This window comes from Coffea arabica, chromosome 6c, assembly GCF_036785885.1.
Source record: "Coffea arabica cultivar ET-39 chromosome 6c, Coffea Arabica ET-39 HiFi, whole genome shotgun sequence".
Lineage (NCBI taxonomy): Eukaryota > Viridiplantae > Streptophyta > Magnoliopsida > Gentianales > Rubiaceae > Coffea > Coffea arabica.
Window position 1 is genome coordinate 18,220,876 of NC_092320.1, and position 27,327 is coordinate 18,248,202.

Here is a 27,327-nt window from a genome sequence, read left to right on the forward strand (position 1 = left end):
AATTCGAAATTTTTTGAAATTTTGGTATCTAATAATACGACCGAATTCGATTTCGAATTCGAATTCGTACCGAATTCAATTCGGAATTCGGTAAATTCCGATTTCACCGAATTCGGAAAAAATTATATATTATTATATAATATAAATTTATTATATAATATAAAATTTATAATATAATATAATATTATATAAATTTTATATAATATTATATAGTAAAAAATTTATATTACATGTATAAAAAATATATTTATATATTAAAAACGAATTTGAAATCGAAATCCAAATTCAAATTCCGATTTGAAAAACTCCATTACCGAATTCGAACCAAATTCGAAATATATGAATTCGGAAAATTCGAATTCGATTCCGATTTCCAATTTACCGATTTCGAAATGACCGAATTCAATTCGAATTCGGTCAGTAAATCGGAATTTTTTGATTTTGTACACCCCTAATTGGTGGTCAACTACTCTAGGATATTGAGTGCTTAAGGCACCCATTAAAAGGGTTTCAGATATTAGTTTTTTTTTTTTTTGCAAAACTTTTCTAAATTATACGAACAACTTTTGCCAAAATCTTTTTATTTTTTCTAATTACCATTCTTAACTTAAGCATAATAATTAGAGTTTGGCTAGTGCCTAAGGCGCTCATTAAAAGGTGTATAAGATAGGGGGAAGGGATAGACTGAGAGAGTGTAAGTGAGAGGTTTGGAATTCGAATTCTTTTATTTATATTTAAAAAAATTTTAAAAAGGCACTTATTAAAGGGATTTTGGATATTAGTTTTTTTTTGGAAAAATGTATTTAATTCCAAAAATTGTCTAAATATAAAGCATGCATTTTAAGTTAAGTGTAATTTAGATACGTTAATGAATACAATAACCTTGTTTGGATTGCAGTTTTTTAAGGAAAATTTTTTATTTTATTTATGCATATATTTTGTAGTTACCTTTTTACCCCCTCACGTACATCAAATCAAATGGTTACACTTTTTTCTAAAAAAAAGCCTCTAAAGATTGGCTATCCAAACCGGACGAAAAACAGGGCAAAAAAAAGAAGAAGCTAGAATTCAATGACGAAATACAAATAGAAATCCCATTTCAGCGGGCCCGCGCGAGGCAGAGGTTGGAAGCACATAACGCCGCTTTCTTCCCTCCTCGGCTAACACTTCCCTAACCAAAACTTCGCTGTTGGAATTCTTCAGACAAAAACTTTAATACTACTACAGACTACAGAGTATTCAGAATTTCAGTGAAGTGTTCAGAATTTCTGTGTTCCCCAAAAATGGTGCCTTTGGCGCCTCAAAATTTTCAAAAATTTCTCCGACTCAGTGCTTTCTGTGCTTCTCGGCTTTTCTCAACACTCCCCTTGTTCAATTATCAGGTACCCTCTCTCCCCCCAACTTGACAAAACCCTATTGTTGTTTGGTTGAAAAAAAAATCTTTATATAACTTCAGTGTATTCTTTTTTCTTTCGTTTATGGAATTTTAAATTTTGTATATTTAACAGAATGGGTTTTCCGGGAGACAAGTGATAGATAGTCGGCACTTCTCTTCAGCAGGTAATTTTTAGTTGGTTCATTTACCTATTTTATTATTTGTTATTGTGGTTTAATGTTTGTCAGAAAAATGCTACCTTCAGTAGCCAATGAAGTTTTATCGTTTTGCTGTTTTAATTCATGGGTGATGGGTTTGAGGTATTATCTGTTTTTATTAGGTGGGTTTTTGTGGTAAATTTTGATTCTTTGTTTTGTTTCTTGTTTTGTGGCGTCATTTGATAAAGCGGAGAGGTAAGCAATTAGCAACTTTTAATTTCGTTTTGCCTAAAATATCAATAACTATTTTATTTTTTGTTTACAGAGCTTTTGAGTTGTTGAATAATTAGACTGGTATTTCCCACGAACGACTCATGAGAATTAATGAAAATTATTACGAATTTATGAAGTGAAAGGAAGATATTTGGGGTTTAGACAGGGGTAATGGAAAGAAGAGGTCTAGGAAATTATTGCTTGTATTTTCTGGCCAATAGTCCTCTTTTCCGCGTAGGAAGAAGGATTCATGCAAATAATAGTTTAATTTTCTTGGTTAAGTAAGATAATAACTGTTAATTACATGTTAATAACAACACATTGTAACTCTAACTTGTCCAAACCAGCAGACAGTGCTTTATTTATTCTTTGTGCCATCATTACTTCTCATGGATAGGAATTTCCCTAGTAAGCCATATCCAACATATGCACTTGCTTCAAGGAAGTAGTCGTTATTTAAGTATATTTTTTGGGCAGGATAAGAAAGGTGCATCCTGTTTCGTGTGATTAATTTCAGTGATAAAGTTTCTCAAAATTTTACTTCAAGCTCCCAACGACATTATTATTATTATTATTTTGTTCTTTTCTTTCAACATTCTGCACTTAATGTTGAACTTCATCCAGTTGGCTAACATTAAGTTTGATCTTCACTTAAAACTAAAGGCTGAAGCTTTGGTTCTTTTTGCCAGAAACTTGGAAGTTTCATGGTGTTAGGATATTGTGTTTGTTCGGTCAAAATCAGATGTAACTGTGTAGTGATATAGTCTGATGTGATTTGTGGATTAATTTCTTTCTTCTTTCAGCTGAAGCTCCAGAATTTGAGTTTGATGACATCCCTAATGATGCCAAGGCAACAGAGAAAGATGCTGCTTTACGTGTAGCTCTATCACAGCTTGCTGGTGAATTTGGGAAGGAATCAATGCTGTCTTTGCAGCGCTTCTTTCGCTCTAGGCGTGCACCAGTGATTCCCACAGGCTCACTGAGGCTTGACCTAGCCCTTGGGATTGGTGGGCTACCAAAGGTGAGCTACTGGTAAAGTTAGCTGCATATTGTTAATGTTCGTCCTCAATCTGCTATGTTGAAAATTAAAGATGGTGGTAATTTTTGCACTAGAAAAGCAACCATTGAATTTACACTTACCCTATAAGAAGAATGAGTTCCCTCCTTTTGGAATAGGTTTATTTTCTGATGCAGTGAAGACAGGTTTACTCTTCACTGTTGTGCTAAATTACCTTCTTTGCATGCAGTATTGGCTTGGGAAGAGTAACTGAGATATATAGTTAGAGGAGCAAATATCAAGGAGATAATAGCTACTTTTTTTGTGAAACAAACATAACTTATTGACTGAAAGTATCTATTATCACCTTGACTACTTTAAGATTTTCACGGTAGTTTTACTTTGGAAATTGCAGCTGTTTGTTTTGTGGTGTTTTTTAGTTTTTTCAAAATCTGATGAATTTTCCTGATGATATTTAAAGTTGTTTATCTACTATAAGAAACAAATATGATTAAAACTAACTTGAATCATTCTCTGCAGGGAAGGATTGTTGAGATTTTTGGGCAAGAAGCATCTGGGAAGACAACGCTTGCACTTCATGTTATTAAGGAGGCTCAAAAACTAGGAGGTGCTCCTTTGTTTATTAACTTCATTATGAGGTTTTGAAAGGATTATGCATGTGTATGTCTTTGTTGCTCTAGAGTATATTAAGAGTCCTACTGTCCTGCTTGTTACTGAACTTTGGCTGCTTCTGCTGGCTGGCTACATAGTATAGTCTCTTGACATGTCACTTGTGGATTGTGGTGAGCCATATGAAGTTGTCCATGTGACTAACTTAAATTCTCCTTGGTGCTTGGAAGGGCTTGAATTTTGAGGCTTAGATTAGTCAGTTGGAGACTGCTCAACTTATTTGACTTTGGACTTTTTGGTGGGGCTTGGTATTCTCAGATGGTTGTTTGTTTCTCATTTTGCCTATTGAGGAAACTACAATAGTTGGAGTTCTATGCTGACTAGTGATTTGCTTTTGGGGATCTTACTCTAATTATTAGGATATTTTCTTTTGTCTTACTGATGGATTATTCCTTTTTGCCTTTATAGAAGTGCTTTAGCTAATTATTTGACGAGAGTTGGAATAGGACAAATGCCAGTACTGTCATAGGAAAGTGTGCTTTAGATACTGTCAACTTAATTATTTGCCTATTCTTCTCTTTGTAGTGTGTTAACTTCTTATTATGGTTAGTGGCTTATGATTTTCAGTGCATCAGAAAAGTTTTGAAGTTTCACTATGGCTTACTATCACTCATTAAGCTGCAACACTTCTTACAGGTTTTGTCCCATTTTAAGTGCAAGTTACTGATAACCATTTACCCTTTTTAGTGATTGATGATTGATGATAATAATCTTTGAGCAAGCAAACAAAGGTTCCATTTTTCCTGTTGCTTACTTCAACATGAAATTGACATTCCTTTTGGAGTCACTCCATCTGCTACAGTTCTTAATTAAACAAATGAAAGATTTGTGTAATTTGAAAAGGCTGCAATGGTTTTGATAATCCTTTGTTGTCATGAAGTGTTGTTCATGATACTGAATTATCTTTCTAACAGGTTATTGTGCATATCTGGATGTGGAAAATGCAATGAATCCTTCCCTTGCTGAATCTATCGGTGTAAATATAGATAATCTCCTCATTTCACAACCAGATTCTGCAGAGAATTTGCTCAGTATGGTTGATACACTGACAAAAAGCGGGTCTATAGCTGTGGTTGTTGTTGACAGCGTAAGTTTTTTCTAAAATCCGAAAGAAATATACAAGAACATTCTCAGAAGGAAAATGTTATGATGCCAGAGATTAGTTTAGGAAAGATTGAGTGTGCTTTAAGGAATATATGTTTTACAGATATCTTGAGATTGTACTGTTAATAGAAACTGTGCCTCTAACTGAGTTATTGTAGATTTCCTTGTGCATTCTTGGAGTACAAATGATAAAGATTGTGTTCTAACATTGAGGGAGAGATGGTGTTGAGCTTACTTTACCATTATGACTAATAAGTTAAAAAAAGGTTATTCTATTGTGCTTTTACAGATTATTTGTTGTCTTTTTGTCATGTTGATGCTTCTTCCTATTTAACTGGAGTTTCCATTATGTTGGGACTTCAAGGTAGTTCAAAGTTTACCTGGAACCTATGACCCTCTCAAAATGATATTTTTTTTTAACTTCTGTAAATTATGTCAGATTGCCTTTGAGTTATACTTGGTCATTTTGCAAAGTTTTCCATATGTATGGAAGGATAGATGTAGTCGTACTTCTATTTCATAGAAGCACAACATATCTTTCTATTTGTAATATAGATGTTGTTCTTTTATTCCCACATCAAGGCTAGGATTTCGCTCTGCAAATTGATTTTCTGGAGATTTCTTCTGTTCCTTGCAAGTTAACATGCTACCTGCAGTTTGGTTATGCTTTTCCTCTTTGGTCAGCCTTGACTCATACATGTGCTTTGCATAATGTGTTTTCTTGTTTAATTTTGTAGGTGGCTGCTCTTATTCCACAGCTTGAAATTGACAATGTGGAGGTTGGCTCCACTAAAGACATACAATCTCAAATAATGACGCAAGCACTAAGAAAAATTCGTTATTCATTGTCCAATTCTCATACTCTTATCATATTTGTTAATCAGGTTTGGGCTGCATTAGATTTTTTTGAGCGTTACATATTATGTTGCATGACAGCTGGGTTTACCATCTATGAATCTTCCCTGTCCAGGTGCGAGCAAATCTGAAGTCAGCCCAAGGAAATCGCCCAGCAGATCAGGTAACTTGTGGTGGGAATGCTTTACCATTTTATGCTGCTGTGCGTATGAAACTATTCAGGAAAGCTTTGCTAAAGACTCGGGATAAGGTAAATTTTCCATGCCAGACCTTCCACCATCTAATGGTGTTTTAACTTGAAGAAGAATGTTATCTGAGATTCTGATTGTGGTATTTAACATTATCTCTTGAATCATATGCATGTTTGCGAGAACACTTTAGAATGTTTTCTGTACTTAAAATTGGTGTTGCTACTGCAAGAAAGAAGGCTTTTCTAATATCTCATTCAAATTAATTCTTAAATTTCAATTGCTAGTCTTTCGTTTGCCATTATAGTTTTTCTTGTAACCTGAGTATTGCTGAAAGATGTGATGTAACTGCAATGTCAAGAGGTTATTTTCTGGGTTTTGATAATCTTTCTTTGGCTTGATTAATATTTACAAGCTGAAGAGAACTTGTTTGAGGTTTGTCATTTGCTTGGCACATGTCCACACTGTTTAGTTCAAAAGCTCTGTTAAGTTTCGTGTTTTCAGCTGCTCTGAAAAACTCTTACTTAATCTGCAGATGGGATATTTGTCTTGATCTTAACTGGTCGAATACTGTATTGTTCTGTAGTTACTGGAGAATTTTCATCAAATGACCTTTTAGATTTTTCTTGGGACCATTGTGTCCCTTTAATTTTCTGTGAATGAACAACTTTTTAACACATGCACATATGTATAATTTGGTGTTGTTAAGAGTTGCTATAAAGTTTATGAATGAAAATAACACCATAGGTTCAAGGCTATTTTTATCCAGGCCAGGAATAGGAACTATTTGCTGTAAAATGGCTTTAGAGTTCGGTTCATTTTCTTCTGCCTTCTTAGGACGAAAATTTCTGAATAACTATCTCTGAGCTGCATTACCCGTACAAACCTTAAATGCACATGAGAATGGTCTATTTCTTTGTTGATTTCTGTTCTTTTTGCGATTGAGATCCTTCAAGGAGCTTTACATTCTCATGAGTTTTTACGCTGCTCAGGCTACTGGTCTTGGGATCTGTGTGAAAGTAATTAAGAATAAACTGGCTCCTGCAATGACAAATGCTGAGCTGACAATAAAATTCGGGCAAGGTATCTGCTGTGAGTCTGAGATTTTGGAATTGGCTTGTGAGCATGGAATTATTTTGAACGAAGGTGGCAGCTATTTTATAGAAGGTAAAACTTTGAACACCAAAGAGGAAGCTGAAGATTTTCTTACTGCAAATTCTAGTGTTTTGGATCACATAGTTAAGAATTTGAGGTGTCAATTATTTGAGAGGAAATCAAAGCCAGAGTAGATCCTGTCACACTTTTATTGGCATCAAGCGTTCAACAGCTCGGGAACCTGGCTAATCTCCCGAAATATTTAACTACACACTAAAAATGTAATTCGTTGCAGAAACATGACTAAGCAGCACATCAAGAATCAAGCATTCGCAAGGACTCAATTTTTTTTTGGAACACATTTGACTTCGTTTCTGCAGAATACAAAATTCTTCCATCCTTGATGCAGAGTTGAAAGAGCGAAGGGCAGCTCAAGCGTTTGGTCTGATTGTGTGATATGGTGATTACCAGATGAACTAAATCGAAAGGATCTTGATCCGTTAGAATTTGTTGCATCAAGATTGAAGACAATTTAGCAAGGTGGAATATGGTGGTGAAACAGTTAGTTCTCCTGTATTTTAATATTGGCTGGGATTTTTGAGCGTTTCCTGCAAAGTTCAATGCTATCAATCAGCCACAAGATTTTTACAGAGTCAAGGAAATAGCTTCTATGTATTATACGTTTTTGTTCTCTATTTTTCCATTTTTACTAGAAATTTTAGGTAATTATGTGGTACTGATCTGATGTTGTTTCTTGACCCCGTACTTACCTTGTACCATCAACAAGTGCAAAATCATAGTGATAGTTTTTCTATTTTAACTTAATGAGAGTGCTAGCTGCCAGCATGTTTTTTTTTTCCTTGTTTTAATCCTTGTGTAAGAAATTGTCAAAGTTAATATAATGTTGTTGTGAAATGTTTGAGTTTCCCAGTTATATTCTTTGTCTGATCTTCGTTCGTGATCTTTTTTTCGAAGTTTCAACTTTCTTCTTTATGGTTATTTCATGACAATGCTAGTAGCATTGAACTGCTCTTTCTTCTTTTTTGGCATTAAAATAATGGTGATGAAAAAGAGTTGTTGTGCGGTAGAAGACTGGAAAGAGTTGTTGGCATTAATCAGGAAAACACGCCATCGTTATTGAATATGCATTATGGATACAAGAACCGTTCAACTTTTGAATGGTCTGAGACTGCTAACGTTTTCAACTAAACCAAGATAGATGTCAAAGTCTGCTAAACCGCCACAAACAGCCTTTCCAGTTTCCAGAGTTGGATTTCCACAAACTATAAATTCATTTAATAATGAATTATGAATGGGTACATCACACTATCGAAAGCAATTGTTGTTAGTCAACAGCAATCCCCACCACTTGTGAAATCTAATAACTGGAATTGGAGACAAAATAGTTGAAATAAATGCAGAGAGAGAGCATGTGCTTATGTTAGTAATGTCATAAAAAAAAATGTTTTTTGTGTTGGAAGTAAGTTTTTTTTTATGTTTCCCTCCTATTTGTTTTAATTTATTATTAATAAAATTTAAACTAGCACCCCACATCGCTTACGAAAACTTACCAAAAAAAAAAGTATATTACATGTACTGAGAAAATATATATGTTAGTAAAAGTCAACTGTATACTCTACTACTTAAAACACTTCATACTCTATCAGCCCAGTTCGGACGTTCTAAGCGTGTATGGTAATTCGTCCGATACGATGTTCGAAAGATAATATGTTTTTGTCTCCTAGTGAAGACATTAAGAGTAATAATCATTGGATTTTGATCTAATGATCAGAGAGAGCCTTTTAAAACTCTACCTGGCTAATGCATCACAGGGAAGCGCATTTTTAAAAAAATTTAGAGAGTGCAGTAGTGCGCTTATCTGATGTGGTGATTCACTTAGGATAAAGCGTTGCCGTTGCCGCAGGGGAAGGGGGAGAGAGGACATAAAGAGTGGCTTATCTTAAATTCTTGGATTCATATGTATTTGGCAATTAGTGCCCCAAGTGTTAAAAAGGCTTTCATTTCAAAGTGTCCGTCAATATCTGTTTTAAGTGCTCCCCTCCCAGCCGAATATTCGCATCACATTTGTGTTGGTGGAATTATAGCTTGAATTGCGCTTGTCACGGAGTCAATTTTCTTGTGTTATACAGCAAATCCTCATCTTGATGAAATTGACAAAACGGCAATTTTCAAGTTGGAAGTTTATGAAATGCACCTAGCTGGTACCGGTCTAGGCGAAATGCTATGCCGTAAGTTTTGAATTTGATCTTAATCGACCTAATGAATCTCTATATCTCTCTCTCTGAAAAAAGGAAGAGAAGAAGATTTTGGTTGGGAGTGTGTTAAGGATACAGAGGCTCTGCAGTTGAGGTTTTGTCCAGTTGTATAAATCGACATAATTTCGGTGTAAAATTAATTCAATTATAATTCACACGTTTATATTAAAATTGTACGAGTTTACATCAAAATTTACCGGTTTACACAATTGAACAGAATTGAAACGAGGGAGGGGGAGTGACCTCATTTCTGATATGCTAGAACTTAATGAGTTAATAAAATTTTTTTTCTTCCATAAAAAAAAAAAACTTCCGTGCCCATTGGGTCAAATTTGGATGTAGTCCACTCATGAGGGTGAAGTTTGCCTAATTCAGAATTGAAATTGAAATGGACCAAATTTTGGGATTTGACTGATTGTGATCTTGCCTCAAAGCCAAGACATGACTAAACAATTTTTGATAGTCATCCTTGTCCGGTTTAGACTATAGTGGTTTTGTTCAGAACTCATTTTCTGCTTTGATATTGTGCACTCTCGCTACACACATATTTTGACACGTTCCGTAGATGGGATGACACTAAATATGTACTTGACATCCTGTGCTGTGCCTTGTTCTTTAGGTCATGATGTTAGCCTGACAGGCAAATTACAAGCAGATTGAAAGGCTCTACAACCATTGATCACCACTAAAGTTGGTGGGGTGGGAGGTCAGGAGATCAAACTTTGCCTCTCACCATTGGCCACAATAATATGGCAAGCCACTTTAAGTGGATTCCAATCGAGTGCGTAGGGCATTCGTTTGGGTCGATAGGTGGTTCAGTCCTTCTCTCCGATTTTCCTTCGACCTCTTTAGGTCCTTCTCTTCCCGTAGTATAGAATAATTGTAGGTCTATCATATCGACAAAAAAAAAAGGCTCTACTATTCAATTTAATCTTCTTGATGAATAACATTTTCATGTACCATGTTTACGTGACCATCATATTTTGTCCCAAAAAGAAGTCAGTAATAGCATGTCTTTTTACACTCCAAATTGATATCTTGAATTCTTAGATATTGGCTCCTTGAACATTCAAATCACTCGGTTCTCTTCATTGTTCCTAGCCAGGCAACGAAGTGTTATTAATCAATAATATTAACTTGGTCTTCACATTCACTTCCAAAATCCAACATAAACCTTTATTTTCTTTTGTGAAACCTTTAAAAAAAAAAAAAAGAGTGCCATAGCCACCTCTTTACTGGTGTAGATTTATTATTTTTTTTCAAGAAGTAATTAATCCACCTTTTCTCAGGTGCTGCTAGCCCAAAAACCGATGTTTACTCTTTAAATTTATCAATTTTCCTGAAGTTTATGTAGGAATATTCCAGGACTAGTTGCATGGTAAATAGCGTTTCCCAGCACCAAATTGGATCTAGACGATGCAGACTTTTGCATGAAACTCAGATTTTCATGTATGATAAAAAGTTGTTATTCAACAACTATTGACATGAAACAATATTCAATGATCAAGCCACCCCATTCTTAACTTCAGCAGTAATTGTTCTAGCTCCTCTTCCCAATCTGGTTTATATGCCTCCACTAACCATTAATTACAGCAAACAGGATAAAGAGTTTTTTTTTTTTTTTTTTTTTTGGATAAAAAGCAAGTTTTATAAACAGATTGCTGGAAATTATCCAGCACAAATTTGATTTACATCGCTACCCTAGTGACAGATTAAATATGCACTACAAATAATAGATCTGCAAAATTTTTTAACAAATCTGAAAAATACAAGAAATAAAAAAAAAGTCACAAGCTATATAGTTTAATTCCTTTCCACTAAGGGCTCAGGGCCATAGCACCATTAGATGCTCCAAGTCTAAGGCTCTTTTGACAATTCAATTCAACACTTAAACTTAATGAGTTCATATCTTAATATATTCAAATACATTTGATAATTAAATCTAGAACCTCTGTATTCATTAAGTGGCACTGAATTTCATAAGGAAAATTTGCTCCAAAAAAAAATAAACGATAACCTATTCACTTATCATTTAATGTGATACACGCATACATGTACCAAATTTAGTACCTGACAATTCACTAATTTAATGAATTCTAACTTTAGATTTCACATTTCAGACTTTAGTTTTATTAAAAGCACCCTTAGTTAGTAGTAATGCATTACGTATAACTTGTGCAATTCAGTCCTCAGGAACTCTAAGCAGTTAAAATTAAGGTGGCGACCACATAGCACATGCGTAGAGTTTCATGTAAAACAATAATATTTCTGCTTTGCATTTAAGACCATATTTCCAGTGAAATAAGCCACTTTTCCAAGTGCATTAACACATTAGGGCGGCTTATATGACCTAATTTTGCCAAGTCATTCTCATCAAGGACATAGATAATGTTTGAAAATTCAAAATTAAGATATGGACATGGAAGTGACGTGCTCCACAAAGGCACAAACTAGCCATCCAAGAGCAATTTGTTGTTTTTCCCATATTTCCACAGAGTGAATGAGCTGCAATGCAGTAGACTTGCCAAGCCATCAAGACTTTAGATATCTACTTTTACTTTTCAATGCTTCTTCCTTCAATTCCCTCTCTATAAAATGGGCGTTAACTTTGTAGTTCAGCAACTAACATTAAGTAGTACCTAAATATTGCTCGTTTCATTGTCCATGGCTGGTGCAGAACCACAATTCAAGGCCACTATGCTTCTCCTCGGCCTGCTTTTAGTTGCAACCCTTGATTTTACAGGTTTTCCTCTTCGGCCTGAAGTGCAATGCAATGTAGCCATATTTTGATCAGAGTCAGACAGACATTAAATGACTTTCACTAATCAACAAGTGCTTTTTTTTTTTTTAACTCTTTCAAGCAAAAGTTAAAATGTGGAAGTTTTCATTACCAGTTTTATATCCTACAGAATGAATGTGAAGCCTTTTTACATTATCTGCCCTGTTTGGAGAAGGAACTTAATAGTTTTAATCTAATGGTCATGTATATGAAATTTGATGCAGGGGCTCAAACAGGAGTTTGTTATGGAAGGCTTGGAAGTAATCTTCCATCTCCAGCAGATGTTGTCGCCCTGTGCAACCAAAGAAACATCAAAAGAATGCGAATCTATGATCCTCATCAACCCACCCTTCAAGCCCTTGGAGGTTCAAACATTGAAGTCATTCTTGGGGTTCCCAACACCGATCTACAGAATGTTGCTGCAAGCCAAGCTAATGCAAATAATTGGGTTCAAATCAACGTCAGGAAGTATCCCAACGTCAAATTCAGGTACATTGCAGTTGGAAATGAAGTCAGCCCACTAACAGGGACGGCTCAGTACACAAACTTTCTTCTCCCTGCCATCAGAAACATCTTCAACGCAGTTTCTGCAGCGGGGCTCAGAAACCAGATCAAAGTTTCCACTGCTATTGAAACTGGACTAGTTGCAAATGGTTATCCTCCATCAGCTGGCACTTTCCAACCTCAAGCTCAAAATTTTATCAAGCCCATTGTTCAGTTCTTAGCTGGCAACGGTGCCCCATTACTCGTTAATGTATATCCATACTTTTCCTACACAGGCAATCCCAAGAGCATAGCTCTTGAATATGCTCTTTTTACATCTTCGGGCATCACCACACCAGATGGTGTGAAGTATCAAAATCTTTTTGATGCTCTCGTGGATGCAACATACTCGGCGCTCGAAAAGGCTGGAGGCTCATCAGTCCAAATTGTTGTATCGGAGACTGGTTGGCCATCAGCTGGAGGACAAGCGACATCAATAGACAATGCCAGGACTTACAACAATAACCTGATCAAGCATGTCAATGGGAATTCTGGAACCCCAAAAAGGCCTGGAAGGGCTATTGAGACTTACATTTTTGATTTGTTTGATGAAGATCAAAAGAGTCCAGAATATGAGAAGCATTTTGGGCTCTTTCTTCCAAATAGGCAGCCAAAGTACCCAATCAGTTTCTAACTAGATTGAGGAATCAACTGTATGACAGGAATAAGGACAGATAGACTCCATCTGCTGTCTCTCCTGCTTTTATAAATTGTCATCTCAAATAAGGGTTGCTCTAATAATTTCTAGCCTTGGCAACGTATGTGTGAACAAACACAAATTTTTTGCTGCTGGAGCAATTAAATGTTGGTAGTTGCTAAAATGTTTTACTACATGTTTAGTTTCTAAACATAGGTTAATTACGAAAATTGCTTGGAATGGATTAACCTAGACCATCATATGATCATAACCAAACAAACATCCAGCTACCTAAGTTTTTCTCCTTTTTCTTTTGTTTCAGGTTAGAGCTATCAAAATTTAGCAAGCAAATGAGAAAAAAAAAAAAAAAAAGGTTTTGGTTCGTAGTATCAGCAGTCATAATCTAGTTCTGCGTGTTTCAGTCAGCTTAATTAGTCTACCGTATGTTCAACTAATCTTTCCAGTTCATGGTTTCTCATATTTGTATGTGACATGCAGATATAGCAAGTTGCCAAATTAGAACTTAGGATTGATCCATTATTGACAGTAAAAGTGTCAAATAGCAAGATCATCATAAAAAAAAAAAAGAAAAAGAAACCATCATAAAAATAATGTTTAGTTAAATATGAATACTGAAAATTTAAAAATATACAATTAAACTAGTTTTTTTTGTTTGTTTGTTTGGTATCACTTGTAAATATTGAGTAGTTGTAAATTCTAATTTGTTTATATTTGTTTAAATAGTAAAGGTACTAGATTATATGCGCCTTTTATTGTGACAGCTGACAAGCGCATCATAAAATAAATAGGCAGTCTAAGTCACGCCGCCGCAAGGATCGAACACTCGCTTCGTGCAGTGTTGAAATTTTTTCAGACGAAATGTTTGCAGCAAGAAAGGGGAGAGGCAAATTATTTTTCTATATGTGATAGGTCCATCGCCACCACATGACGACGCTCATAACGTTTTAAAAATAATCTATTTTATCCCCTCTAGTTTCATATAAAGTAAAAATTTAATAGAATATAACCTTTACGATGTTAATAGTTTTTTTTTTTTTTTTTTGTCAAACTTCAGCTGTATTATATAAATACGATGTAAAAATTTAATAGAATATAACCTTTACGATGTTAATAGTTGAAATATCAATATTGTCCTCGTTTAAACATTGAGTCGGACATTGACCTAACCACTTTGTACAAAACTATTGAAGGGTTATGGAAATAAATAGAAAAATCACAGAGAGTTTACTGGGTATTATAATTTTGTCTCACGTATTATTTGTTTTACCGTGTTTATTCAATCGCCATAATCGTTGATGCTTTTCATCATTTTTTACTTTACATAGAACTACAGAGGGGTTATATCACTATTTTGAAGGTTTAAGAGAATTATCTTACATTATTCAAAACCACAGCGAGAGTTATGTGTAAATTTACCCTTGTTCTTGAAAGCCGTAGAGCACTACTAAATAAAAAGTCCAAGCAACAAGACTTAGCTAATCTGATTATGATACCGAAACAAACCAAGAACAACTATTGGAACTTGTAAACTTGAGTTTAGTAATCGGACGTGATGTTCCATGCCATCCGAGACCCTCAAAACTGAAGTAGTCAAAGATGGAGTACCAAAATAGCCAATATAGTGATGTTGACTGCTGAGTTTATTATTTCCTGTACGTAAAATTAGTCTTGTACATTGAACTGACATGAGAATACTGAATTCAACTTTCACCAAAAAAACTTCTCAAAAAATTTGCCTGCTACAAGCTTTTTTTAACAATTTTAGTTACAATAATTTCTCAAAATTTTTAAACGATACACTTCAAAATATTCAAAAATTTTCGATTTTTACTCATTAGCGAGTTGCATGGTGAAAATATTTTTGATTAGATTGATAGTCTAACATTGATTTAGGGGATGATGATTGATGAGGATGACACTACTAAACACAAGCATTTCTTAAATGCACTTTTCTAAGAGGGAAAAATTCTGTAAGTTCTTTTTGGCATTTTTAGCTTTAGTTCCAAATGTGAACTGAAAGGACAACTTCACGAGGCTTGATGGAGCTGTATTAGATTATACATGGATAACTACTCAGTTCTAGAATATACAAGGTGGCATGGTCAAGACTGAGGACGGCATGCATGTTACCTGATCAAATGGCTCGCAAATAGTAATAACAATAATGTAATCGCCAGTTCGGGTTTAAATGCTCAATTGTCCATTTCCACTATATATATATATACTCACTATTATCCAGTCTACTTGATAAAATTTGCGGTGAATTTGCAAGAATGGGTGAGGCAAGTGAGGAGGTAATTCTTTTAGACTTTTGGACTAGCATGTATGGCATGAGGGCAAGAGTTGCACTAGAAGAAAAACAAATCAAGTACGAGCACAAACAAGAGGATCTAATTGGCAACAAAAGTGAGTTGCTCTTGAGGATGAATCCAATTCACAAGACAATCCCGGTTCTGATTCACGATGGAAAACCCGTTTGTGAATCCCTCATTGCAGTGGAATACATTGATGAGGTGTGGAAAGGTAAGGCTTCACTCTTGCCTTCTGATCCTTATGAGAGAGCTCAAGCCAGGTTTTGGGCTGATTTTCTTGACAAAAAGGTAAGCATGCATCCTATCATCGGCAAAATCTCTTTCAGCTAATTTAAACATTGCCACAAATATCATTCCTGCCATGTTGATGAAATTGAGTCTTAATCTTTTCTGCGCTGACAGTGTATGCATTAGCAGGTATAAATATACATCACACGTCTAGATTTAGGGGTTAAAATTCCAATTGAGATTATTTGTTGTGTATCCATGTACACACTTGTGGGAAAGATGCCTTAAGATGATGAGATATAATGTACTCCAATTGCAGGTTTATGAATACGGTCGTCAAGTCACCTGGTCAAGAAAAGGAGAAGAGCCAGAAGCAGCAAAGATTGGCTTGACAAACTCCATTAAGACGCTGGAGGAGGAAGCCCTTGGAGACAAACCTTATTTTGGGGGTGACAAGTTCGGGTATCTTGACGTTGCTGTCATTGGACTCTGCAGTTGGTTACATACCTATGAGATTATCTGCAACTTTAATGCGGCGACTGAGTGCCCAAAGCTGGTGGCATGGGCTAAGAGATGCATGGAAAGGGATAGTGTCTCCAAGTCTCTTCCTGAACCCAAGAAGCTCTATGAAGCCATTTTGGGATTTAAGAAGGTTTTTGGACTTGACTAAATGTGAAGAAGAATTAAGGGTTGTTGGAACTTTGTCCTGTGACAATAAAAAAGAATATGCTCAAATATGTCATTGTTCAACGTTTTTTTTTTAATATTACTATGCCATTTTGTGTTTGTAATCCGTAATCCCAATTACATTTTTGCGCTTAATTTGATGCATCTATGGAAGAACTAGTAAATTCTTTCTGATTTGTCAGCAGCAATTTCTATTATTTTGAAACATTGGCCAAGGACTAATTAGGTGAAAGAATATTTTGAACTACTTTATACATACAACAAGTAGAGGAATCAGCTATGCAAAACTCGAAAGAGAAAAGAAAAGAGGAAACGAATTCCTTTAATACATGTTTTCACTAATTTCATAGTTGTAAAATTATACAATCACACTCCCACAGCAAGATAAATCCCCTACAATTTTCATTCCCAATTGAAACATATACAAATTATTTTTGTTTTGCCAGTAATAAACAGAGCGTTCATTCTGGACTTATTTGCAACATAAACTACACAAAGGATTTTTTTAGTCATGAGAAACGAAATTGGTACTTTTGTTTCTTAATCAATCCCATGTTTCTTCCTCAACTTCAAAGCATACTCATGAACCTTATGAAAATCAGCAAGGGACTTTGACACACTCGCCCTTTTCATGCACCTTTTAGCCCATGCCACGATCTTGGGGCACTGCGTCTCTATGTTGAAATTTCCAAAAATCTCGTAGGCATAAAACCAACTGTAGAAAGGTATTAGAGCTACATCTAAGTACCCAAAGTTTTCACCTCCAAAGTAAGGCTTGTCTCCAAGTTCTCCTTCCAAAATTTTGTAGGTCTCTATGAATTCCATCTTGGCTGCCTCCAGCTCTTCTCCCTTTGTAGCCCAAGTTTTTCTTCCTACAGTAACAACCTGCGTCAAACAGTTCAAAATTTAATTTAATAACACCAGCAGTAATAGATGTTAATTGTTTAGAGCATAACATTATCTATTTGAAACGAAAGTGACGGATTGCTATCTTTTGCAGTTTTTGTAGAAAAATATATTATAGCGATTTGATATATATATGGTAAAAAGATAATTGAAAAATGTAAAAATTTTTTGAAAAAAAATGATAATCCAAACAAGGTTAAGTCAAACAATAAAAACACAGAAACAAATTAAATCTACATTGAAGCTCACAAAAAATATTGGAAAAATCGTTCAAAACGTCTCTCACATTTTGTAAAATGACTTTTTTCGTCCCTTACTTTTAAAAGTGTATTTTTACGTCTCTTACAAATTCACATTGGTCAAATTTGGTCCTTATCTAGGTTTTCGACTAGTTTTTGGCCGGAATTCATCACATGCCTTGCATGTGATCATTTTTTAGGGGCAAAATTATCAAATCAAAATTTACATAATCCATCTATAGTCCCTTACATTTCACAAAATGAATTGTTTCGTCCCTTACATTTTACAGCATGTGATCATTTTTTAGGGGCAAAATTATCAAATCAAAATTTACATAATCCATCTATAGTCCCTTACATTTCACAAAATGAATTGTTTCGTCCCTTACATTTTACAAAATAAATTTTTTCATCCCTCAGATTTCTCAAAATGAATTTTTTTATCTCTCATTGACCACATGTACGAATAATTTTTATTTTTTTAAATTCATGAATATATCTATTTGATTCCATCTAAATAGTACAAGTAATATGTAATATATCTCTATTTGATTTCACCTAAACAGATCGATATATACATGGGTTTAAATCTAATAATTTTGTTTTAAACCTATATATATATATATATATATATATATATATATATATATATATATATATATATATGATTTCACCATGTGAATCTATTCAATATTTGTAATCTTTTCTATTTTAGTAATAATTCATTTATTGAGTTGTTTAATAAGAGTATCTAATTAATCGGTGTTAATTCGAATTCCATAGTCATGTTATCAAATTGCAGTTTAAATTTGAAATTTTTATTCGCTACCTTTAAGACCAATAGTTGAATTTCTTACCTTATGATTATTTTAAAATTTGAAAGTGTCAATTACTTACTTCTTTTTGTTATACTTTTCCTTTGTTTATTTTTTCTGTCTAAATTTAATTCGATATAAACACTTGATAATGTTTAGAATTAAATGTTTTCTTTGTTTTCAATTTCGAGTAAAAGGAATGAACATGAGTAAAAAACTAATAATTTTTTTAAACCCCTGTATATATCTATTTTAATTTCACATAAATAGTATGTTTAGGCGAAAATTAAATAGAGATATATTACATGCTATTCGTATTGTCCATGTGAGATCAAATAGATATACAAATTAGTTTTAAAAAAAGTTATTCATACACATGAACAATGAAAAATGAAAATTTTTATTTTGTAAAATATGGGGGATGAAAAAATTCATTTTGTGAAATGTGAGGGACGAAACAATTCACTTTGTGAAATGTGAGGGATAAAAAAAATTCATTTTATAAAATGTGAGAGACTATAAATTAAATTATATAAATTTTGATTTGACAATTTTGCTCTTAAAAATGATCACATGCAAGGCACGTAGTGGATTCCTACAAAAAACTAGTCGGAAACCTAGATAGGGATTAAATTTAATCAATATGAATTTGTAAGGGACGTAAAAGTACACTTTTAAAAGTAAGGGACGAAAAAAATCATTTTACAAAATGTGAGGGACGTTTTGAACGATTTTCCCAAAAATATTTATGAGTGAGCAATAATAAATTGACCTTGGTACCTTTTTATCAACAAAGTCAGCCCAAAACCAATGTTTTGAAAATCGGACAGGATCGGCCAGTTCGATCGGTTAAACCACGAACCGGTTATGCCTTCGATCCGATTCAATTAGAAACCCAAAGAATTGATTGAATTGGTCAAAATAGATCAAGAACTGGTTGAACCGGTCAAAATCGAGAGGTTCAACCGATTTTTATTAAGTATTTATTTTTTAAAATAAATATTTTAGTTTATTCAAAATTGTTAATACTAAAATGAATAAAAAAATTATTAAATCTTTGAACCGGAATCGAACCGATTGAACAAGTCAAGCTATGAACTAAAAGATTTTCCGATTCACTTTCCGGTCCGGGTTTAAAAACATTGCCCGGAACCTGGCTTGAGCTTTCCTGAAGGGGTCAGATGGCAAGCAAGGATTTTTATCACGCCATACTTCATCTATATACTGAACAATAATTATCGACAGAAAGCCCGGAATTCATAGCACGAATTGCACCTATCATGGATGCAATTTTCTTGTGTTATTACATCAAATAGTTCTTCTAGGAAATTCTCATCTTGATTACACGTCTTCTTCTTGATAACTACTGTTTGATGAATCGACAAAATGTCAATTTTCAAGTCGGAAGTTTATGAAATGCATCTAACTAGTTCCGGTCGAGACGAAATGCTTTCATTTTACATACATCTCTCAGCAACAGATAATATGAAACAAGTTTAGAATTTGATCCTAATCGGTCTAATAAATCTCTCTCTCTCTCTCTCTCTCTGTGGAAAAAGGAAGAGACGAAGACTTTGACTTCGAGTCAATGTTATCAAAGGCCAAAGAAATGAGAATGTGGCATGTTAGAATTTAATGAATTGCGAAAATTTCTTTCTTCCATTAAAACTTCCATGCCCGTTACGTCCAATTTGGATACAGGCCATACATAATACATGAAAGTGAAGTTTGCCTAGCTAATTCAGAGTTGACCAATTATTTGGTTTGACTGATTCTAGTCTTTCCCTCAAAGCCATGACCAGAACTATTTTGAATAATCATCCTTTTTGGTTTTGTTCACAACTCATTTTCTGTTACCGTGTTTTGTTGGTTTAAGCCGTGTTTCCACAGAGTGATTGACCTGCGGTGCAGAAGACTGATCAAGTCATCAAGTTAGATTCTAACTTTTCTATGCATCTTCCTTCATACCCTTTCTGTAAAAGGGGTGCTCAATTTGTAGCTCATCAAGTAGTACTGGAATATTGCTTGTTTCATTATCCATGGCTGGTGAAAAACAACAATTCTGAATTCACGGCCACTATGTTTGTTATTGGGCTGCTGTTACTTGCAACATTTGATTATACAGGTTTTCCTCTCTATCCTGAATTACAATGCAATGTAGCCTCTAAAATCTAAAATCTTGATATGCAGAGTGTTTGCAGAATTATAGATCAAAAGTTTTGTAAATGGCATATGAAAAGCCTAAAATCAGACCTGGTGACACTAGCAATTACTAGGGCTGGTAAGCCATACTGTAGTCAGTTGTCAAATGACTTTCACCAATTAATAAGTAAGTGGTTTCTCTACTTGTTCAGAAAAAGAGGGGAAATGTGGAGGTATTCATTATCAGTTTATCCTACAAAATGAATGTAAAGCTTTGTTACATAATCAGCCCTGGTTTGCAGAATGAGCTTAATCAGGTCAATCAAATCATTGTGCATATGAAATTTGATGCAGGGGCTCAAACAGGAGTTTGTTATGGAAGGCTTGGGAGCGGACTTCCATCTCCCGCAGATGTTGTAGCCCTTTGCAAACAGAACAACATCAAAAGAATGCGAATTTACGATCCTGATCAATCCACACTTCAAGCCCTAGCAGGTTCAAATATTGAAGTCATTCTTGGGGTTCCCAACACTGATCTTCAGAATGTTGCTGCAAGCCAAGATAATGCAAATAATTGGGTCAAAAACAATGTCATCAATTATCCTAATGTCAAATTCAGGTACATTGCAGTTGGAAATGAAATCAGCCCACTAAAATGCATGGCTGGGTGCCCAGACTTTGTTCTCCCTGCCATCCGAAACATCTTCAACGCAATTTCTGCAGCTGGGCTAGGAAACCAGATCAAAGTTTCCACTGCTGTTGAAACTGGACTAATTGGAATTAGTTTTCCTCCATCAGCTGGCACTTTCCAACCTCAAGTCCAAATGTTTATCAATCCCATAGTTCAGTTCTTAGCTAGCAAAGGCGCCCCATTACTCGTTAACGTGCATCTGTACTATGTCTACATAAACAATCCCGAGAGCGTAGCTCTTGACTTTGCTCTTTTTACTGCTTCGGGCATTACCCTACCAGATGGTGTAAAGTATCAAAATCTTTTTGATGTTATCTTGGATGCAATATACTCGGCCATCGAAGGGGTCGGAGGGTCATCTGTCGAAATTGTTGTATCAGAGACAGGCTGGCCATCAGATGGAGGAGGACAAGCTACATCAATTCACAATGCCAGGACTTACAACAATAACCTGATTAAGCATGTCAATGGGAGTTCTGGAACCCCAAGAAGGCCTGGAAAAGCAATTGAAACTTACATTTTTAATTTGTTTGATGAAGATCAAAAGATTCCAGAATATGAGAATCACTTTGGGATCTTTCTTCCAAATAAGAAGGGAAAGTACCCAATCAGTTTCTAACTGGATTGAGGATTCAAGTGTATAAAAGGAATAAGGATCGATAGACTTCATGTGTTGTCTTAATTTAGCAAGCATAGGTACATTATGTAAATTGCTTGGAATTAGATTAACTTAGACCATCGTAACCAAATAAATACAGCTACCTAAGTTTCTCTTTTCTTTTTTTTTTTTCCCAGGTTAGAGCTATCTTAATTTAGCAAGCAAATGAGAAAAAATTTGATTTTGGCTCGTAGTATCACCAAGCATATTTTAGTTCTGCGTGCTCCAATCAGCTTAATTAGTCTACCATATTTTCAACTAATCTTTGCATGTGACCTGCAGATTTAGCAAAACAACAAATTAGAACTTAATTAGGATTAATCGATTATCAATAGTAAAAGTAACAAATAGCATGATCATAATCAAATAATGTTTAGTTAAATATGAAGAGTGAAAATTTGAAAATTTACAATGATACTGTTGTTTGGTATTGCTTGTAAATACTATTAAGTATTTGTAAGTTCTAGTTTATTTATACTCGTTTAAATAGTAAAAGTACTAGATTATATACGCCTTTATTTTTCATTTTTATTTTCGGATTTTTCTGTATCATGTGGTAATGAGCCGATTTTTTTTTTTTCCTCCTAACGTACTTACTTTGTACCATCAACAATGACAATAGCATAATGGTAATTTTCTACGGTACACTTTTATTCTATTTGTTCAAATCCTCATATAAGAAATTATCAAAGTTAATATAATGTTGTCGTTAAGAGCCAAGAAAAAAACTTAAAAAAAAAATATTGATGGCAGCAAAATTATTAGAAAGAGTTAATCGGGGAAACACACAACATCTTTAGCCAAGTCAGACGGATAATGGTCACATGAAGTGTTCAACTTCTGGATGGCAATGAGAATGTTATCGTTTTCAACTAAACAAAGTTATCAAAGTCTGCAAAACTGCCATACTCCACAACCTTCCTAGACTTGTGTTTTCCACAAAACATAATTCACTAATTCATGAAATAATGAATTAAGTATGACTTTTCACACTATCAAAACTAATTGTTTTCAATAATAACCCGCACCACTCGTGAGATTTAACTTCAACACGTACATATTCTTACTGCTTAAAGGACTTTAGGAGTGGCTTAGCCTTAACTTAATTCTTGGATTCATACATGGATTCATACATGTTTGGCATGTAGTGATAAAGACCTCTGGACTAGGAAATCCTTAAAAGTGTGAAGGCTTCCATAGTTTCTGTCGATATCTATGTTTAACTGCTACTTTCGTATAGAATATTCGCATCCCATATTGACATTTCAATTGCCGTAAGCCTGGAATTTATAGAATGAATTGCGCCTGTCAGGGATGCAATTTTCTTGTGTTATACATCAAATAGTTCTTCTAGGAAAATCTCATCTTGATTACATGTCTTCTTCTTGATAACTACTGTTTGATGAGTCGACAAAATGGCAATTTTCAAGTTGGAAGTTTATGAAATGCACCCAACTTGTTCCGGTCTAGATGAAATGCTTTCATTTTACATACGTCTCTCAGCAACAGATACTATGAAACAAGTTTAGAATTGGTCCCAATCGATCTAATAAATCTCTCATTTCCTCTCCCTGTGGATAAAGAAGAGACGAAGACTTTGACTAGGAATCAACGAGTGTGTTTGGATAGAGTATTATTTTAAATAATTCCAGTAGCACTTTTTGTGATGTCACGTATACGAGATAAAAAGGTGATTGAAAAAAAAAAAGTGGATTAGAGAATGTGTTTATTATGCAAGTAAAATATTATTTAAAAAAATTTGCTATCCAAAATGTTGTCAAAGGCCAAACAAATGAGAATATGGTGTATTAGAATTTAATGAGAAGAAAATTTCTGTCTTCCATTAAAACTTCCTTGCCAGTTAGGTCCAATGTGGATATGGTCCATACAATGAGAGTGAAGTTTACCTAACTAATTTAGAGATAACTAAACCAACTTTTGGGTTTGACTGATTCTAGTCTTTCATCTAAAGCCAAGCCATGACTAGATGGTTTTGTTCACAACTCATTCTCTGTTTTCATATTCTGTAATGTTACTGCAAACATTCTTCCAGAGATGGCACCTAATTTTGTACTTAGTCAGAAAAAGAGGTTATTCATCTACTATTGACATGTAATAATATTTCAATGATCAATCCACCTTATTCTTTACTTGAGCAGTAATTGTTCTAGCTCCTCTTAGCCAATCTGGTTAATATTCCTCCACTAAACAATAATTGCAGAAATAACCATCTATTGAGTTGGTAGCCACCACAAAGGCCTTAAGTGTTTTTGTGGGGTGAGAAGTCAAAAGTTTCGAATCTTGTCTCCTATCAAATGATATTTAACATATGACTTCTTCTAAATCTAGCAGGTGCTTAACGCACCCGTCTGATTTGATGGTAATTCAGTTCCAATTGATCCATAGGATCTAGTTGAACCTGTCTCTCTTCACTCCAAAAAAAAAAACCATTAATTGCAGAAATGAAAAGTAAGAGTTGCACATGAAAAAGTCACGAGCTATATAGTTTAATTCCTCTCTAGTAAGGACTCATAGCCATGGCTCCATTAGATGCAATTCAGTCCTCAGGAACTGGAAGTTGTTATACGGTGGCAACCACGTTGCAGGCCCTCTAACCAAAAGTTCTACCATGTAACAAGTCATACCCTTTGCACACCAAGTCTTGGAAACCAAAATAGGAAGAAACTACATGTAATTGGACGTGCAGAGTTTCTTGTGAAGGAGTACTTCTGTTTAGCATATGCTGCTGCAATTATGGTCTAAGACCATATTTCCAGTAAAATAAGCTGATTTTCAAAGTGCATTAAAACATTAGGGCGGCATATAAGATTATTAGTGATTGATTGAGGAAGTCATTCTCATCAAGGACATAGAAAAATGTTTGAAAATTCAAAATTTAACACCTGGGCAGGCGAATGACGTGCTCTAGAAATTAGCCACCCTGCAACAGCGATGTTTCCACAGAGTGATTGTCCTGAAGTGCAGTAGACTTGTCAAGTCATCAAGATTTTAGATCCTGACTTTTACTTTTCTATGCATCTTCCTTCATTTCCTCTCAATAAAAGGGGTGCTTAATTTGCAGTTCATCAAGTAGTATTAAGTAGTACTGGAATATTGCTCGTTTCATTATCCATGGCTGGCGCAGAACAACAATTCAAGGCCGCTATGTTTGTTATTGGGCTGCTGCTACTTGCGACACTTGATTATACAGGTTTTCCTCTCTATCCTGAAGTACAAAGCAATGTAGCGTCTAAAATCTAAAATCTTAATATGCAGAATGTTTGCAGAATTATAGATCAAAAGTTTTGTGAATGGCATATGAAAGTCTAAAACCAGACCCGGCAACATTATCGATTACTAGGGCTGCTAAGCCATACTTTAATCAGATATTAAATGACTTTAACTTATTAATAAGTGCTTTCTTTGCTTGTTCGAAAAATGGGGAAACTGTGGAACTTTTCATTATCAGTTTATCCTACAAAATGAATGTAAACCTTTCTTACTAAATCAGCCCTGGTTTGCAGACTGAACTAAATCTGGTCAATCTAATCATTGTGCATATGAAATTTGATGCAGGGGCTCAAACAGGCGTTTGCTATGGAAGGCTTGGGAGTAATCTTCCATCTCCAGCAGATGTTGTAGCCCTTTGCAACCAGAACAACATCAAAAGAATGCGAATCTACGATCCTGATCAATCCACTCTTCAAGCCCTAGGAGGTTCAAATATTGAAGTCATTCTTGGGGTTCCCAACACTGATCTTCAGAACGTTGCTGCAAGCCAAGATAATGCAAATACTTGGGTTCAAAACAATGTAAGGAATTATCCCAATGTCAAATTCAGGTACATCGCAGTTGGAAATGAAGTCAGCCCAATAAAGGGCGACACAGCTCAATACGCAAACTTTCTTCTCCCTGCCATCCAAAACATCTTCAACGCAATTTCTGCGGCAGGGCTAGGCATCAAAGTTTCCACTGCTGTTGAAACTGAACTAGTTGGAAATAATTTTCCTCCATCAGGTGGCACTTTCAAACCTGAAGTCCAGAATTTTATCAATCCCATTGTTCAGTTCTTAGCTAGCAAGGGCGCCCCATTACTCGTTAACGTGTATCCATACTTTGCCTACATATTCAATTCCCAGAGCATAGCTCTTGAATATGCTCTTTTTACATCTTCGGGCATTACCACACCAGATGGTGTGAAGTATCAAAATCTTCTTGATGCTCTCTTGGATGCAACATACTCAGCGCTCGAAAGGGCCGGAGGCCAATCTGTCGAAATTGTTGTATCAGAAACCGGTTGGCCATCAGATGGAGGAGGACAAGCGACATCAATAGACAATGCCAGGACTTACAACACTAACCTGATTGGGCATGTCAATGGGAATTCTGGAACCCCAAAAAGGCCTGGAAGAGCTATTGAGACTTACATTTTTGATTTGTTTGATGAAGATCAAAAGAGTCCAGACTATGAGAAGCATTTTGGGCTCTTTCTTCCAAATAGGCAGCCAAAGTACCCAATCAGCTTCTAACTAGATTGAGAAATTATCTAGTGTATAACAAGAATAAGAATAAGAATCCATAGGCTCCACATGTTATCCCTTGCTTATATAGATTGTCATGTCAAGTGGGGATTGCTCTAAAATTCTAGCCTTGGCGACCTATATATTGATAAATAAAAATGTTTTGCTGCTGGAGCAATTTATTCTTAGCAGTTGCTAAAATATTTTGGTGCATATTTAGTCTTTAAACATAGGTAAATTGTGAAACATGCTGGGAATTGGATTAACATGGACCATCATAACCAAATAAAAATAGAGCTATCTAACAAGTTTAGCAAGAAAATAACACAGGGATTGGTTGACTGTGGTTCACAGTACTATGAGAAATTATAACTTAAGTTCTCTGTGTTTCAATCAACTTAATGAGTCTACTGTGTTTTAACTTGTATTCCCGGTGTACGGTTTCTCACATTTATGTCTCTGTTGCATATTTAGAAAATCAACCAATCAGAGAATAGTATTAATCATCTATTAATAGTAAAAGTAACAAATAGCAAGATCATAATAAGAATAATTTTTAGTTAATTATGAATAGTAAAAAAAGGAATAACACTTGTTATTTTGTTTATTTGGTATCGCACCATTTTCAGCTATATTGCAAAGCATGGAATACAATTAGAGTGAGCTCTTAATTCTACAAAAATGGTAAATAACCAACTAGAACTTGAGACGAATCTTAAGATGCGAGCTAATGCCCATAATTAAACTCGGCAAAGTAAAGATTTGCAATTGAAACTAGGGATAATTTCAGATACCTCCCTTGAGGTTTCTAACAATTTCATTTAGCTCCCTCAAGGTTTTAAAAATTACACATACCTCCCTTATCATTTAAAGTAATAATACTACCCTTAATTAATGAAATTCCCTTATTTGGTATGCTTATACTTAGAATGACTTTTAAAATTATTTTTTCATTCTTTTTTCTTCTTACTCCTTTTTTTTATTTTTTGCCAATAAAACTGTATAACTAGCATTATTACCTCTGGTTTCTATTATAACCAAATGTCGAACTAGTGATTTTTTTTTTATGAGTCAACTTATATGTAATCCAATGTTTTTGGTGATCTTTGTTTTCTATTTTTTGGTATTAAAGCTAATA

The 27,327-nt window shown here is 34.7% G+C and overlaps 6 protein-coding genes across 8 annotated transcripts; 5 read left to right on the forward strand and 1 right to left on the reverse strand.

Annotated features, from left to right (window-relative positions):
- The first annotated feature begins 1,033 nt into the window (after window positions 1-1,033).
- Window positions 1,034-7,650, forward strand: LOC113691678 (DNA repair protein recA homolog 2, mitochondrial). Of its 3 annotated transcripts, none has more exons than XM_027209937.2 (9): window positions 1,034-1,382; window positions 1,509-1,560; window positions 2,610-2,827; window positions 3,344-3,431; window positions 4,408-4,580; window positions 5,335-5,481; window positions 5,568-5,702; window positions 6,633-6,807; window positions 7,031-7,650. In XM_027209937.2, exons 1-9 carry the CDS (start codon window positions 1,284-1,286, stop codon window positions 7,036-7,038), a joined length of 1,095 nt encoding a protein of 364 aa, XP_027065738.1. In that variant the 5' UTR covers window positions 1,034-1,283; the 3' UTR covers window positions 7,039-7,650. The 3 variants fall into 3 exon arrangements, with proteins under 3 accessions (XP_027065738.1, XP_027065737.1, XP_027065736.1); XM_027209936.2 differs by having other exon boundaries at window positions 7,145-7,650; XM_027209935.2 differs by having other exon boundaries at window positions 1,035-1,382; window positions 6,633-7,650.
- Window positions 7,651-11,600: 3,950 nt separating this feature from the next.
- Window positions 11,601-13,090, forward strand: LOC113691634 (glucan endo-1,3-beta-glucosidase, acidic-like). Its single transcript, XM_027209862.2, has 2 exons — window positions 11,601-11,754; window positions 12,015-13,090. Exons 1-2 carry the CDS (start codon window positions 11,676-11,678, stop codon window positions 12,965-12,967), a joined length of 1,032 nt encoding a protein of 343 aa, XP_027065663.1. The 5' UTR covers window positions 11,601-11,675; the 3' UTR covers window positions 12,968-13,090.
- Window positions 13,091-15,246: 2,156 nt separating this feature from the next.
- LOC113691480 (probable glutathione S-transferase parC) lies at window positions 15,247-16,322 on the forward strand. Its single transcript, XM_027209625.2, has 2 exons — window positions 15,247-15,591; window positions 15,851-16,322. Exons 1-2 carry the CDS (start codon window positions 15,265-15,267, stop codon window positions 16,199-16,201), a joined length of 678 nt encoding a protein of 225 aa, XP_027065426.1. The 5' UTR covers window positions 15,247-15,264; the 3' UTR covers window positions 16,202-16,322.
- A 436-nt stretch (window positions 16,323-16,758) lies between these two features.
- Window positions 16,759-19,435, reverse strand: LOC113693086 (probable glutathione S-transferase parC; the record flags this gene model as incomplete). Its single annotated transcript, XM_072053492.1, has 3 exons — window positions 16,759-17,103; window positions 18,959-18,987; window positions 19,333-19,435. Coding segments are annotated over 3 exons (477 nt in total), but the record flags the coding sequence as incomplete, so codon positions are not given.
- A 256-nt stretch (window positions 19,436-19,691) lies between these two features.
- On the forward strand, window positions 19,692-21,789 carry LOC113692363 (glucan endo-1,3-beta-glucosidase, acidic). Its single transcript, XM_027210756.2, has 2 exons — window positions 19,692-20,303; window positions 20,675-21,789. Exons 1-2 carry the CDS (start codon window positions 20,129-20,131, stop codon window positions 21,628-21,630), a joined length of 1,131 nt encoding a protein of 376 aa, XP_027066557.1. The 5' UTR covers window positions 19,692-20,128; the 3' UTR covers window positions 21,631-21,789.
- Window positions 21,790-24,640: 2,851 nt separating this feature from the next.
- LOC113692828 (glucan endo-1,3-beta-glucosidase, acidic) lies at window positions 24,641-26,390 on the forward strand. Its single transcript, XM_027211407.2, has 2 exons — window positions 24,641-24,880; window positions 25,246-26,390. The coding sequence occupies exons 1-2, from the start codon at window positions 24,802-24,804 to the stop codon at window positions 26,196-26,198; spliced, it is 1,032 nt and encodes a 343-aa protein (XP_027067208.1). The 5' UTR covers window positions 24,641-24,801; the 3' UTR covers window positions 26,199-26,390.
- Window positions 26,391-27,327: the final 937 nt, after the last annotated feature.